Raw genomic sequence first — 12,903 nt, forward strand, 5'->3', positions numbered from 1 at the left:
GTCAGGGGCACCTCTAGCTACTTCATACTGAGGGTACCTCTGGCTTGCTAATACTAAGGGGCACCTGTTGCTGTCTACACTGGGCATTGGAAATAGGGGAGAGGTGACAGCTGGGACAGCCAGCACACTTGCGGTGCAGTTCGGCAGGTGTTTTAGGCCAATGGAGGGCAAAGTCTAAGGTGCCAGGACATCTGTGCCTATAGGCTCCTGTGAGGTAAATCCGGGCCTGTTGTTGCCACACTAGTTGTGGGTGGGGGGGAGGTGTCACAGTGACCACGCTTTTGTTATGACCAAGTCCCCTGGCAGTGGGGGCCACCACAGGTATGAACGGGGGGGGGGGCATCAAAGTGTTGACATTACTCATGTATGGTTAGCTAACAACATTTTGTGTGCCAAATGGCATTGCGTAGTGATGTCACCTGTCATTGTCAGGTGGCAGAGAGCAGCGATGATGGGCTGGGCATTTTGCATGGATGGAGTGGTCCGAGCATCACATGATTAGCAGGAAAATCTTAAAAGACTCGGTGGAAACTCTCCTGCTATCATCAGTGACATATAGTTAGCAAATAGGCAGTGATGATGCACACCTTAGCAGCAGGTTTGTGTGGTGATATATTGGGGTGCTGATAATGTTAAGGATAATAACAGAACATATTTCTGTCTTTTTTCTGTCTACTGGGTAAAACCTCAGATGTATATTGTGCTTGGTAGTAATTGGCCACCTGGCCAGAGTAATCTGAAGGATAATGTAAGTCTGCATGTAAATGTACATTACCTCTGCCCTCATTGTCCAGCCGGGGAAACTGTGTGTACTGCTAATTAGCGGCCAATTGAGGAAGAATAGGCTGGTCGGCATGGCTTTTGAACTGGAATCAGCCATTGTCCCATCATACAAAGGAAGCCTGCCAGAGTGTTGGGGATGGGAAGCGGACACCTGAAGGGGTTGGAAATTTCTACAGACTTTCAAAACGGAAGTGGAATTGCTTTGAAATCTGTAAGTGTAAACAGGATTACAGGCAAACTGCTACCTGTAACCAAAATTCGATCTTTTCATGGATGTGCTAAAATACACTTTAACCAAGGAAATAATGTGGAGGAAGCTTTTTGATGTCTGCAGAGTTCAATGGGTGACATTGTGTCCTGCCAAACTTCAAGAAGCTAAAACAGGAACCCCCTTTGAAGTGCATATCACAAGAAGGATTATGACAAGCGTGATGTCACAAACGGGGAAACTGCATTAGTTCCTGGGGGATGGACATTAAATGCCCCAGGGGACACTTCGGACTATTTAAGGTGGCCCAGGACAGCCACCGGTATCTTCTCTCGGAGGTAGCGAATAGCTAGGGAGGATCGCGACTCCTGGTCGAAACGGCGTCCTCCCGTCAAACAACGTTCTAACCTAAGCTGGTAACGTTCTTTTTTCCCCCGTTTATTTTTACGCAAATATCCGTGTGTGTTATCTTTGTAACCTCTTATTTTTGTAACTTTTATCTTGTAACATTTTTACTTTGTTTTTTGTAATCTTTTTGTATATATTAAGTTCTGCATTGTTCTATGTTTTTCTAGAATATTAAATTATTATTTAATAAGTTTGACTTCTGCCGTACTAAACTAACACTCATAGCCTAGAAGAGACTGAAGTGTAACCGTGTATAAGTTCATGCCTAATTGTACGCTTGAGCAACACTACCGTATGAAATTGTAATTGCATTGTGTGTGGGGGCGTTTGTCATACGTTGGCCTAAGCGCGCAGCTGACCCAACGTACGAACAACGCCAGTGCGAGTAGCGACAGCAGAGTGGCTAACAGTATCGTTCGGAACGACTGTTAGTGGGTCTTTGCTTCACGACAGTGTAAGATTGCAACTGTGTGTGTGTGTGGGTGCGTGGCGTTCCCGTATTTGGCCTAAGCCCAAAGCTGACCCAAATACGAAAACGCAGATTGCGTATTGAGCACTCGATAGCTGAGTGAACGTGTCTAGCAACGCTAGTGGTGGCAGTGGGAAGTGTTTGAGGGGTTCCAGCCTTGTTTGTAACTTAAATAAGGCTGTTCCCCGCTTAATCTGGTCAAACCCGCAGTCGGGAACCGTATACGCAGGCTTGCCGCGGGCCGGTTCCTGACATAATTGGTGGCAGTGGTGGGATCGTTTAGTACATTAGTACGCAGCTTAGCTTGCTATTCTGAGTACTAAAGGCTGGAAGCTTGCTAGAAGCAACTAGCCTACAGAAGTCTACTCAGTGCAGAATCTATATACGTTTTTTTTTTTTTTTTTGTTCAAAGATACACACTTGGTGTTTGCTTTCCCCTCCCCCCTTTTTATTTTTTGCAACACGATGGCTCAGAAAGCATCCAGCTATGCAAGGCAAAACAAAGAGATACTACTCGACCTGTGTGAGCACAAAGGCATCGAGACGGTGAGCGGCCAGACTAAGGAGCAGTTAGTTCGTGCGCTCGAGGAGTATAATGAGGCAGAGCGAGCCCGTGCTTCGTCAGCGGATGCAGCTCACGACACGCCAGAGGAGGGATCGCTCCCGCCACAGAATGCGAGTGGAGACGATGTCCTGGATGATCCACCAAGCAGGGAGATGCCATCTCTGGAAGCTGATCTACAGCTACTGAACTCGGCTGATCCTGAACTGCGCCTAAAGCTGATCCTACTGCACCGACAGGCAGAGGAGGGAAGAGCTGAACGGCGACGCCAGGCCGAGAGTGAAAGACACCAGGCCGAGAGGGACAGACTCCAGGCCGAGAGGGAACAAGCTGCACAGCGACACCAGGCCGAGAGGGAAAGTGCTGAACGGCAACACCAGCTGGAGCTGGCTAAACTTCAGCAGCAGAACCGGTCTGCTGGACCCGCAGAACGCGAAGGTGAGCGAGTCCACAGAATCCCCCTGGATAAGTTCCCCGCTATGGACAAGGACTCTGACATAGACACTTTCCTACAGGGGTTTGAAAGGACTTGTCGGCAGTATGGGGTGCCCCGTGAGCAGTGGGCAAGATACCTTACACCAGGGCTGAGAGGCAAGGCCCTGGAGGCGTTTGTGAGTCTCCCCCAGGAGGAAGAAACAGACTTTGAGGCAATTAAGAAAGCCATCATTGCACGATACCACCTCACGCCAGAGGTGTATCGAAAACGTTTCAGGACAGTGCAGCGAGGTCCTAATGACAGCTACCTGGATCATGCTTGCAACCTGCGCACTGCCTTCCAGCAGTGGATAAAAGGACTGTCAGTTAAAACCTTGGATGCCCTGCAGGAGCTGATGATAAAAGACCAGTTCCTACACACCTGTCCTGTTGAGGTCCGGCTGTTTGTGCTGGATCGAGAACCAAAGACAGTGGATGAGGCTGCGGAAATGGCCGATTCCTACACCGCCCATAGAGCACCTGAGTCCCGGAGGACTACTACGCCCAGCTGGAGAGGAGAACAGATGGCTAAACCTGTTTCACCCAGCATCCAGAGGAGGCAAGCACCGCTGTCTCCTGGATTCAAGCAACCTGACACTCGGAAATGCTTTGTATGTGACAGGGTGGGTCATATCAGCACGACGTGCCCAGAGAGGAAGAGGGAGGCCCCAAAATCCAGTGAGGCCTCAAACCCCCGTGAAGTCCCAACTGCTCTGTGTGCTACCAGGAATGCCACTGGCTATGCAGAGAATCTGCAGCTTGTCACGGTTGGGGGTACAGTTGCCACTGGGCTGAGAGACACTGGAGCAGAAGTGACTCTCATACATCCCCAGCTTGTGAACCCGGAGCAGTACATACCTGGGAAAATGATTGCTGTCAGAGGAATTGGGGGTGTCACCCCAGCAATACCCACCGCCTTGGTCCACCTGGATTGGGGGGCCGGCAGCGGACTGAAAGAAGTTGGGGTAACTGACAAAATCCCCACCAACGTTTTGCTGGGTACTGACCTGGGACGGTTAGTGGCCCGGTATGAGCCTACCCCAAACCCTGTGGGGCCTGCATCCCCAGCAGAAGTTCAGGACTCTTGCAAGGTACTGTTGGATAATGCTGTGCAAGTGGGGAATGCTGGCGAGGCCCCAGGGGCTATGGACTGTGTACTAGGAGCCAACCCTAGTGATTCTCCAGTGCCTAGGCCTGGAGTGGGACATGTTGATACGGAGAATGCAGAAACTGAAGATGTCATTTATGACGCACGGACTATCGAGGCGATCGATGCAGGAACTGGTGATGATACTTGTGAGGTGCTGAGTAGCAATGTGTGTAATGATACCGATAATGTGGATGTTTTCTGTGATGTTCTAAATGTCAATATATGTAGGGCTGATAATGCTGATGTCATATGTGTTGTGCTACAAAATGCGGGGTGTCATGTGGACACTCCGTCAGCTGCAGGAGTAACCAGCGGCGCTCGCTGGGCTGCAGCAGGTGGACTGTCCACTGAAGGGGCAGATGGCACTAGGCCAGATCCTTCCCCTTCAGATGGTTTCAAGACCAAAGGCGATGTGATTTACGATGTGTGTAATGTGGGCGCTACCTCAGCTGCCGTGGTAACCCGCAGCGCTAGCGAGTCTACAGCACAGGGACTGTCCACCGAAGTGGCAAATGCTGCTGGGTCAGCCACATCTAATTCGGAACCTGGCCCTGAGGGCCCAGGAGCCTCTCCGTCTGCAGCCTTCCTGGAATGTGTGACAGGCAGCACTGAGCTCTCTGGGGCTGTTCAATTTGACAGCAGCCTGGAAGAGCTCAGGGGGCTAGCCAGCAGGTCACCAGCTGGGGGGGGCGGGCTGAGAGGGTTCTGGGAAGTTATTCCCTCTGAGCTGTCCGAAGTGGAGGAGGCAGACCGGCAGATAATCGTTCCCCAAAGGGACCGAGAGATAGCTCCTGCCACTATAGAGGAAGTGCGTGTAGCGACGGTTGGAACCCTTCCCCAGCTGCAGCACTGTCTCTATGGTCGCCAATTCACGGTTGTCACTGACTCACATTCCCTTGGTTGGTTACGTCAGGTTGCCAAGGGCAACGACATATTGCAGCAACCTGACCTAGCTTTCCACTCGTGTAGCTTGGAGCTAACTGACAGGTGGGGAACCCTCCTGAGAATGCTAAAGGGTTACCCCACCCGGCCAGGCCGTCAATGTAGGCTTTGACAGGATGATTCGTTAGAATCACCTGCCAGCGCTATCCGGAAGGGGAGCAATCATGGGAATGCTGATGGGTTGTCCCGTCAAGCAGAACCAACAATGTAGGCGCAGGCAGGATAATCTGGGAAGATCATCTGCCTTGCCCCATTCTAAAGAGGGGAGGTGTGGTGATATATTGGGGTGCTGATAATGTTAAGGATAATAACAGAACATATTTCTGTCTTTTTTCTGTCTACTGGGTAAAACCTCAGATGTGTATTGTGCTTGGTAGTAATTGGCCACCTGGCCAGAGTAATCTGAAGGATAATGTAAGTCTGCATGTAAATGTACATTACCTCTGCCCTCATTGTCCAGCCGGGGAAACTATGTGTACTGCTAATTAGCGGCCAATTGAGGAAGAATAGGCTGGTCGGCATGGCTTTTGAACTGGAATCAGCCATTGTCCCATCATACAAAGGAAGCCTGCCAGAGTGTTGGGGATGGGAAGCGGACACCTGAAGGGGTTGGAAATTTCTACAGACTTTAAAAACGGAAGTGGAATTGCTTTGAAATCTGTAAGTGTAAACAGGATTACAGGCAAACTGCTACCTGTAACCAAAATTCGATCTTTTCATGGATGTGCTAAAATACACTTTAACCAAGGAAATAATGTGGAGGAAGCTTTTTGATGTCTGCAGAGTTCAATGGGTGACATTGTGTCCTGCCAAACTTCAAGAAGCTAAAACAGGAACCCCCTTTGAAGTGCATATCACAAGAAGGATTATGACAAGCGTGATGTCACAAACGGGGAAACTGCATTAGTTCCTGGGGGATGGACATTAAATGCCCCAGGGGACACTTCGGACTATTTAAGGTGGCCCAGGACAGCCACCGGTATCTTCTCTCGGAGGTAGCGAATAGCTAGGGAGGATCGCGACTCCTGGTCGAAACGGCGTCCTCCCGTCAAACAACGTTCTAACCTAAGCTGGTAACGTTCTTTTTTCCCCCGTTTATTTTTACGCAAATATCCGTGTGTGTTATCTTTGTAACCTCTTATTTTTGTAACTTTTATCTTGTAACATTTTTACTTTGTTTTTTGTAATCTTTTTGTATATATTAAGTTCTGCATTGTTCTATGTTTTTCTAGAATATTAAATTATTATTTAATAAGTTTGACTTCTGCCGTACTAAACTAACACTCATAGCCTAGAAGAGACTGAAGTGTAACCGTGTATAAGTTCATGCCTAATTGTACGCTTGAGCAACACTACCGTATGAAATTGTAATTGCATTGTGTGTGGGGGCGTTTGTCATACGTTGGCCTAAGCGCGCAGCTGACCCAACGTACGAACAACGCCAGTGCGAGTAGCGACAGCAGAGTGGCTAACAGTATCGTTCGGAACGACTGTTAGTGGGTCTTTGCTTTACGACAGTGTAAGATTGCAACTGTGTGTGTGTGTGGGTGCGTGGCGTTCCCGTATTTGGCCTAAGCCCAAAGCTGACCCAAATACGAAAACGCAGATTGCGTATTGAGCACTCGATAGCTGAGTGAACGTGTCTAGCAACGCTAGTGGTGGCAGTGGGAAGTGTTTGAGGGGTTCCAGCCTTGTTTGTAGCTTAAATAAGGCTGTTCCCCGCTTAATCTGGTCAAACCCGCAGTCGGGAACCGGATACGCAGGCTTGCCGCGGGCCGGTTCCTGACAGTGTGGGTGAGGTTAAGGAGCTAAAATAGTCCTTGGGGCATCCTATGGGGACAACCATGGGCTGAGTGAAGGGAATTATGTTTTTGGTTACTAAAGGTGCACCATAGTGACATACAGTGGGTTGCAAAAGTATTCGGCCCCCTTGAAGTTTTCCACATTTTGTCATATTACTGCCACAAACATGAATCAATTTTATTGGAATTCCACATGAAAGACCAATACAAAGTGGTGTACATGTGAGAAGTGGAATGAAAATCATACATGATTTCAAACATTTTTTACAAATAAATAACTGCAAAGTGGTGTGTGCATATTTATACGGCCCCCTTTGATCTGAGTGCAGTCAGTTGCCTATAGACATTGCCTGATGAGTGCTAATGACTAAATAGAGTGCACCTGTGTGTAATCTAATGTCAGTACAAATACAGCTGCTCTGTGAGGGCCTCAGAGGTTGTCTAAGGCCTAGTGCACACCAAAACCGCTAGCAGATCCACAAAACGCTAGCGGTTTTGGGTGCGGATGACAGAAATTAGTCCCAGTGCACACCGGGCGGATCTTGATGCGATCCGCCGGGTGTTCACTGGCCGCATCCACATCTGCATCCACATGGCTAATGTATCTCTATGGGCTGGTGCACACCGGCGGTTTGAGGTTTTTAGCAAACCGCAAACGTGCAGCAAAAGGCACGTATGCGGCTTGCTAAACCTCAAACCGCCGGTATGCACCAGCCCATAGAGATACATTAGCCATGCGGATTTTCAGGCGGATTCGGCCGGCAGATCCGCCCGGTGTGCACTGGGCCTTAGAGAATATTGGGAGCAACAACACCGTGAAGTCCAAAGAACACACAAGACAGGTCAGGGATCAAGTTATTGAGAAATTTAAAGCAGGCTTAGGCTACAAAAAGATTTCCAAAGCCTTGAACATCCCACGGAGCATTGTTCAAGCGATCATTCAGAAATGGAAGGAGTATGGCACAACTGTAAACCTTCCAAGATAAGGCCATCCACCTAAACTCACAGGCCGAACAAGGAAAGCGCTGATCAGAAATGCAGTCAAGAGGCCCATGGTGACTCTGGACAAGCTGCAGAGATCTACAGCTCAGGTGGGAGACTCTGTCCATAGGACAACTATTAGTCATGCACTGTACAAAGTTGGCCTTTATGGAAGAGTGGCAAGAAGAAAGGCATTGTTAACAGAAAGCATATAAAGTCCCGTTTGCAGTTTGCCACAAGCCATGTGGGGGACACAGCAACCATGTGGAAGAAGGTGCTCTGGTCAGATGAGACCAAAATGGAACTTTTTGGCCAAAATGCAAAACGCTATGTGTGGCGGAAGACTAACACTGCACATCACTCTGAACACACCATCCCCACTGTCAAATATGGTGGTGGCAGCATCACGCTCTGGGGGTGCATCTCTTCAGCAGGGACAGGGAAGCTGGTCAGAGTTGATGGGAAGATGGATGGAGCCAAATACAAGGCAATCTTGGAAGAAAACCTCTTGGAGACTGCAGAAGACTTTAGACTGGGGCGGAGGTTCACCTTCCAGCAGGACAACGACCCTAAACATAAAGCCAGGGCAACAATGGAATGGTTTAAAACAAAACATATCTATGTGTTAGAATGGCCCAGTCAAAGTCCAGATCTAAATCCAATCGAGAATCTGTGGCAAGATCTGAAAACTGCTGTTCACAAACGCTGTCCATCTAATCTGACTGAGCTGGAGCTGTTTTGCAAAGAAGAATGGGCAAGGGTTTCAGTCTCTAGATGTGCAAAGCTGGTAGAGACATACCCTAAAAGACTGGCATCTGTAATTGCAGCAAAAGGTGGTTCTACAAAGTATTGACTCAGGGGGCCGAATAATTACGCACACCCCACTTTGCAGTTATTTATTTGTAAAACATGTTTGGAATCATGTATGATTTTCGTTCCACTCCTCACATGTACACCACTTTGTATTGGTCTTTCACGTGGAATTCCAATAAAATTGATTCATGTTAGTGGCAGTAATATGACAAAATGTGGAAAACGTCAAGGGGGGCCGAATACTTTTGCAACCCACTGTATATAATAGATTGCAGTAAATTATTCAGTATACCCACTTTTATGATAATTTTTCCTGGCTTCAGCATCAGAACCACTTCCTTTATCTATATATTAGTGTACATTGGTATGTAGCCCCACCCTCCCAGTGATGCTTAGCCTTGGCTATTTGGCTATGTATAATTCTCCTCACAGAGCATTCTGGGAGACCAGGTATATTTTGTATTGGTTTCGGAACTCTCAGTAAGGGCTCATTCACACTAAGGGCGTTTTTGCTCTTTTTTTCAAGCGCAGGCGATTTTCAAAATCGCCCTCAAAACGTGTGTGCAGTGATTCCCTATGAGGGAGTTCACATCTCAGCGTTTTGTTTCCGATCCGCTCAGCAAAGCGGTGCACATACCATGTTTGATGTGATTTTTGCCTCAATGGAAGATATAGGAAAAACGCAAAACGCTCACAAAATCGCTTTGTGCAGCGGTTGCGTTCGCGTTTTTAAGAATAAATACACTGTATGTATTCTTTTCCGGGTTAAAGCGTTCACTTTCTGACTTGCATCAGGGAGTGAAAAAACGCAATCGCTCTGAAAAAGCGCTTATTAAAAGCGCTTTACAAAAACCGCAGCGCCCACCCGAACGATGGGAGAAGAAAAAAATCGCCCACAGAATCGAAAATCGCTGGCGTCAGCAATTTCGATTTTAGATGTGAATGAGGCCTCAACAAACATTCCACAGAGCTGTGCCTGACAGGACTAAAGTTGTCACCATCTGTGATAAATTTCAGAATGTGTAGGGAGAGGAAAGATTTAACAATGAGCAAACGCTGACTAATTTATTGATTAATGAATACTGTAAAGAATAAGCAGTTCTGATTTGTATCTTATTTTCACTTCAGTTTCTTTTTAATCTGTTCATGTTTCGTCTGCATGCTTCAACTTTCCATAATATAAATAATGTTTATACACACACACAAAAGAAAAAAGCTAATGGAAGCTAATATTTATTTGTAGGCTACCTGGATAAAGACGATGCGATACAATTGGTGGATCTGCAGTACTTTTATTCAAAGTCCAAAGTCCCCATTTGCCTGGCAGTCACTGAACTCTCCCTCTTTCTGGACGCTTTTACGGAAGCAGGCTGCTTATCTGAGGAGGAGTCACTGGTCAGTAATAATAATGGCAGTGTTATAATAACATGTCCTTGCTTCCCCAGACATCTGCGTACCACTCGATGTTTGCAGCCATCTTGGAGACAAAACTTGTAGGTTATTTGACTACTGTTATTTCTCATAAGTAAAATACACAGAGGCCTCAATTCTGGGAGCGGTGTGCTGTAATTTATTTATTTCTTTTTGTCGGGAAAATACCGCAATCAGTATTTTCTGTTTTCTGTCAATTCGGGGACATTTTTCCACAATCGACCATTTTTCAGTAAATTTCAGAAAATGTGATAAAAAGTGCCCCAGGTGGCCATATATCAGGTGACTTGGCCGATCGACCATCCAATTTGATTATTATAATCAGAATCGGATGAAAAGCGGTGCCGCCAAGTGCATGCCCAATTGACGATGCAACCAATTTCAGGTCTGCAATTGGTTGGGCCGACTTGCTCGATCTGGTGAGCAGCTATAACAGTGAGCGATATCAGGCGACGAAACCTAGGCACAGTTCCCGTAATGGGTGTGTCCACGGCTGTGGCATATCTAGGTAAGACAGCGCCCATGGCAAATACTAAAATTGCGCCCCCCCATGCACACACACACACATTTATAATCAACAGCATCCTGTCTAACCTTTTTGGACAGGGTAACCCCTTCATGCAAAAAGAACACATGCGCACACACAAATACCAGAATGTAACAGTCACTATGAAATAAATGAGGTTATCCTTCTGATCCTCTGCCTCTAATACATTAAGGCAGGGAACATACTTGACTGTTTTCATGCGTGTTTTCTGCACAGAAGAACTCATGTTAACCAAAGGGCTAGTTCACACTTAATGTGTTTTTCTTGCACAGAAAAAAACTGACATTCTGCATAATAATTCTGCTCATTTTGTCAGTTTTCTGTATCAATTACATTAGCTGTTGTGAAAAAAGCAAGTGTTTTTCTGCATAGAAATACACTTAGTGTGCAGAAAACGTACGCAGAAATACATGAGCTGAAAACTGAAATGCAAGTGTGTTCCCTGCCTTAGCCATACACCCTGAACAAGTATGCAGATCAAAGGTCTATAACACATCTGACAAGATTAGCTGCATGCTTGTTTCAGGTGTGTGATTTCGACCATAGTGACCAGAAAGATCAGCACGATTCCCATGCAACTGGTATTGTTTAAAAGGAAATAAATATGGCAGCCACCACTCTCATATTATTATTATTATTATTATTTATTGTATTTATAAAGCGCCATCATATTACGCAGCGCTCAACGAATGAATGAAAGCAATGAAACATTTGCAGTGACGATTATAACCTAATAAAAGAATGACAACCTATTAAATATCAGTAGATACTGAGCTAGAAATATAATGCATTTGAATTATTGAGGTACACTGTACAATAGAGAAGTTAAAACTGGCCACAGAGATGCCAGCAGGATAAAGGTGGTTAAAGTGCAGAGAGTGTCATAAATACAAGTAAAGGGGCCCATACACCTAACGATTTTCCTGCCGATATACAGCAGATTCGATCACTATGATCGAATCTGCTGTGAAATCGTTGCGCAAACGTTGACCGAACGATCGATTTCCGACCGAAATCGATCATTCCCGTCGTTCCTGTCTGTGCTCGATCGCCGGCGTGTCGGGAGTGCGTCGATAGCGGCATTCGAATGTCCGACGACCGACGCAATACAGTGGCAATACATTAGCTGTTCTGCCGGCGCGTGTCACCGCTGCTCCTTCTCCGCTGGGCTGCGAGTCCGGCAGGCTTCACTTCTTCCTGTCCGAGCAGGAAGTTTAAACAGTAGAACTCAACTGTTTAAACTTCCCCGGACAGGAAGTGAAGCTGGAGTCCTGGAGCCGAGCGCGAGAAGAAGACCGCTGGGACACGCGCCGGCCGGATCAGGTAAGGTATGCGGAGGGGGGGGGGCGCTTCAGCAGCGGCAGCTCCACAGACTGTAATCGGTTTTGTGCTGAAATTGATTCACAATCTGTTTGCAGTAAAGGCAGCCATACGATCCCTCTCTGATTTAATCTGATCTATCTGTTGGTCGATCTGATGGCAAATCGACCAGTGTATGGCCACCTTAAGTAAACAGCACACTGAGATAAGGCTGAGGAATGTGTGAATGCCAGAATAATCGGAATATAACCCTGCATTTCAACTTTGCTCTAAAACATTATTTACAGCATATTATATGCAACCAGCATTTTTTTTTTACTAGACCAGCAATGGAAGGGTTACACACAGAGTTTTAAAGTTCCATGGATAGAAATGCTGCCGCAGCCGAAGTTTAGATAGATACATTTAAAGTGGATCCGAGATGAACTTTTACTCAATGCATAATTGTGTTCCTTTCCTATTGTTTATAGGGCATTCCTCAAGCCAAATACTTTTTTGTTTTTGTTTTAATACTCTAATTCCCTATAAACTAAAGAAGCCACACCCACAGGTTTTCAGAGAGCCAAGGCACTTTCAGACAGTAGCAAGGGCTCATGGGAGCTCAGTCTGGGCAGGAGGAGGGGAAAGTATTACTAGCCAGAGATTTCAGAGGCAGAGGGGAGGAGGGAGGAGGAGGGGGGATTAGGTTTTTTTGCTCAAGATGCAGATAAGCCTGCTTCTGTGTAATATTTACAAACAACATGGCCGCTGTCATTGTATCACAGGAATAATCAATCATATTCTATTAAAGCTGTTTGCAGCTAGATTTGCTGTGTAAACTATCTAAACTTTAGATGAGATATATAGACAAGTTACTTGTTATAGTTAGTTTTTCATCTCGGATCCGCTTTAAGTAAACACAATGTAACAAGTGTGGAATGTGACACACACTCTCTGACTGTGCAGGAGCTGGAGGACAGCCAGAGAGTGTGTAACATTCACCACTTGTTACATTGTGTTTACTTAAATGTATC

General features: G+C 46.5%; 1 protein-coding gene across 1 annotated transcript in view; it reads left to right on the forward strand.

The window, feature by feature from the left end:
- Positions 1 to 12,903, forward strand: part of LOC137563895 (nuclear body protein SP140-like protein) — a 61,890-nt gene that overhangs the window by 6,802 nt on the left and 42,185 nt on the right. The window contains exon 3 of the mRNA XM_068276960.1: positions 9,836 to 9,987. Coding sequence (XP_068133061.1) covers positions 9,836 to 9,987 — 152 coding nt within the window. The remainder of the gene's footprint in view (positions 1 to 9,835; positions 9,988 to 12,903) is intronic.

This window comes from Hyperolius riggenbachi, chromosome 1 (assembly GCF_040937935.1).
Source record: "Hyperolius riggenbachi isolate aHypRig1 chromosome 1, aHypRig1.pri, whole genome shotgun sequence".
NCBI classification, from domain to species: Eukaryota; Metazoa; Chordata; class Amphibia; order Anura; family Hyperoliidae; genus Hyperolius; species Hyperolius riggenbachi.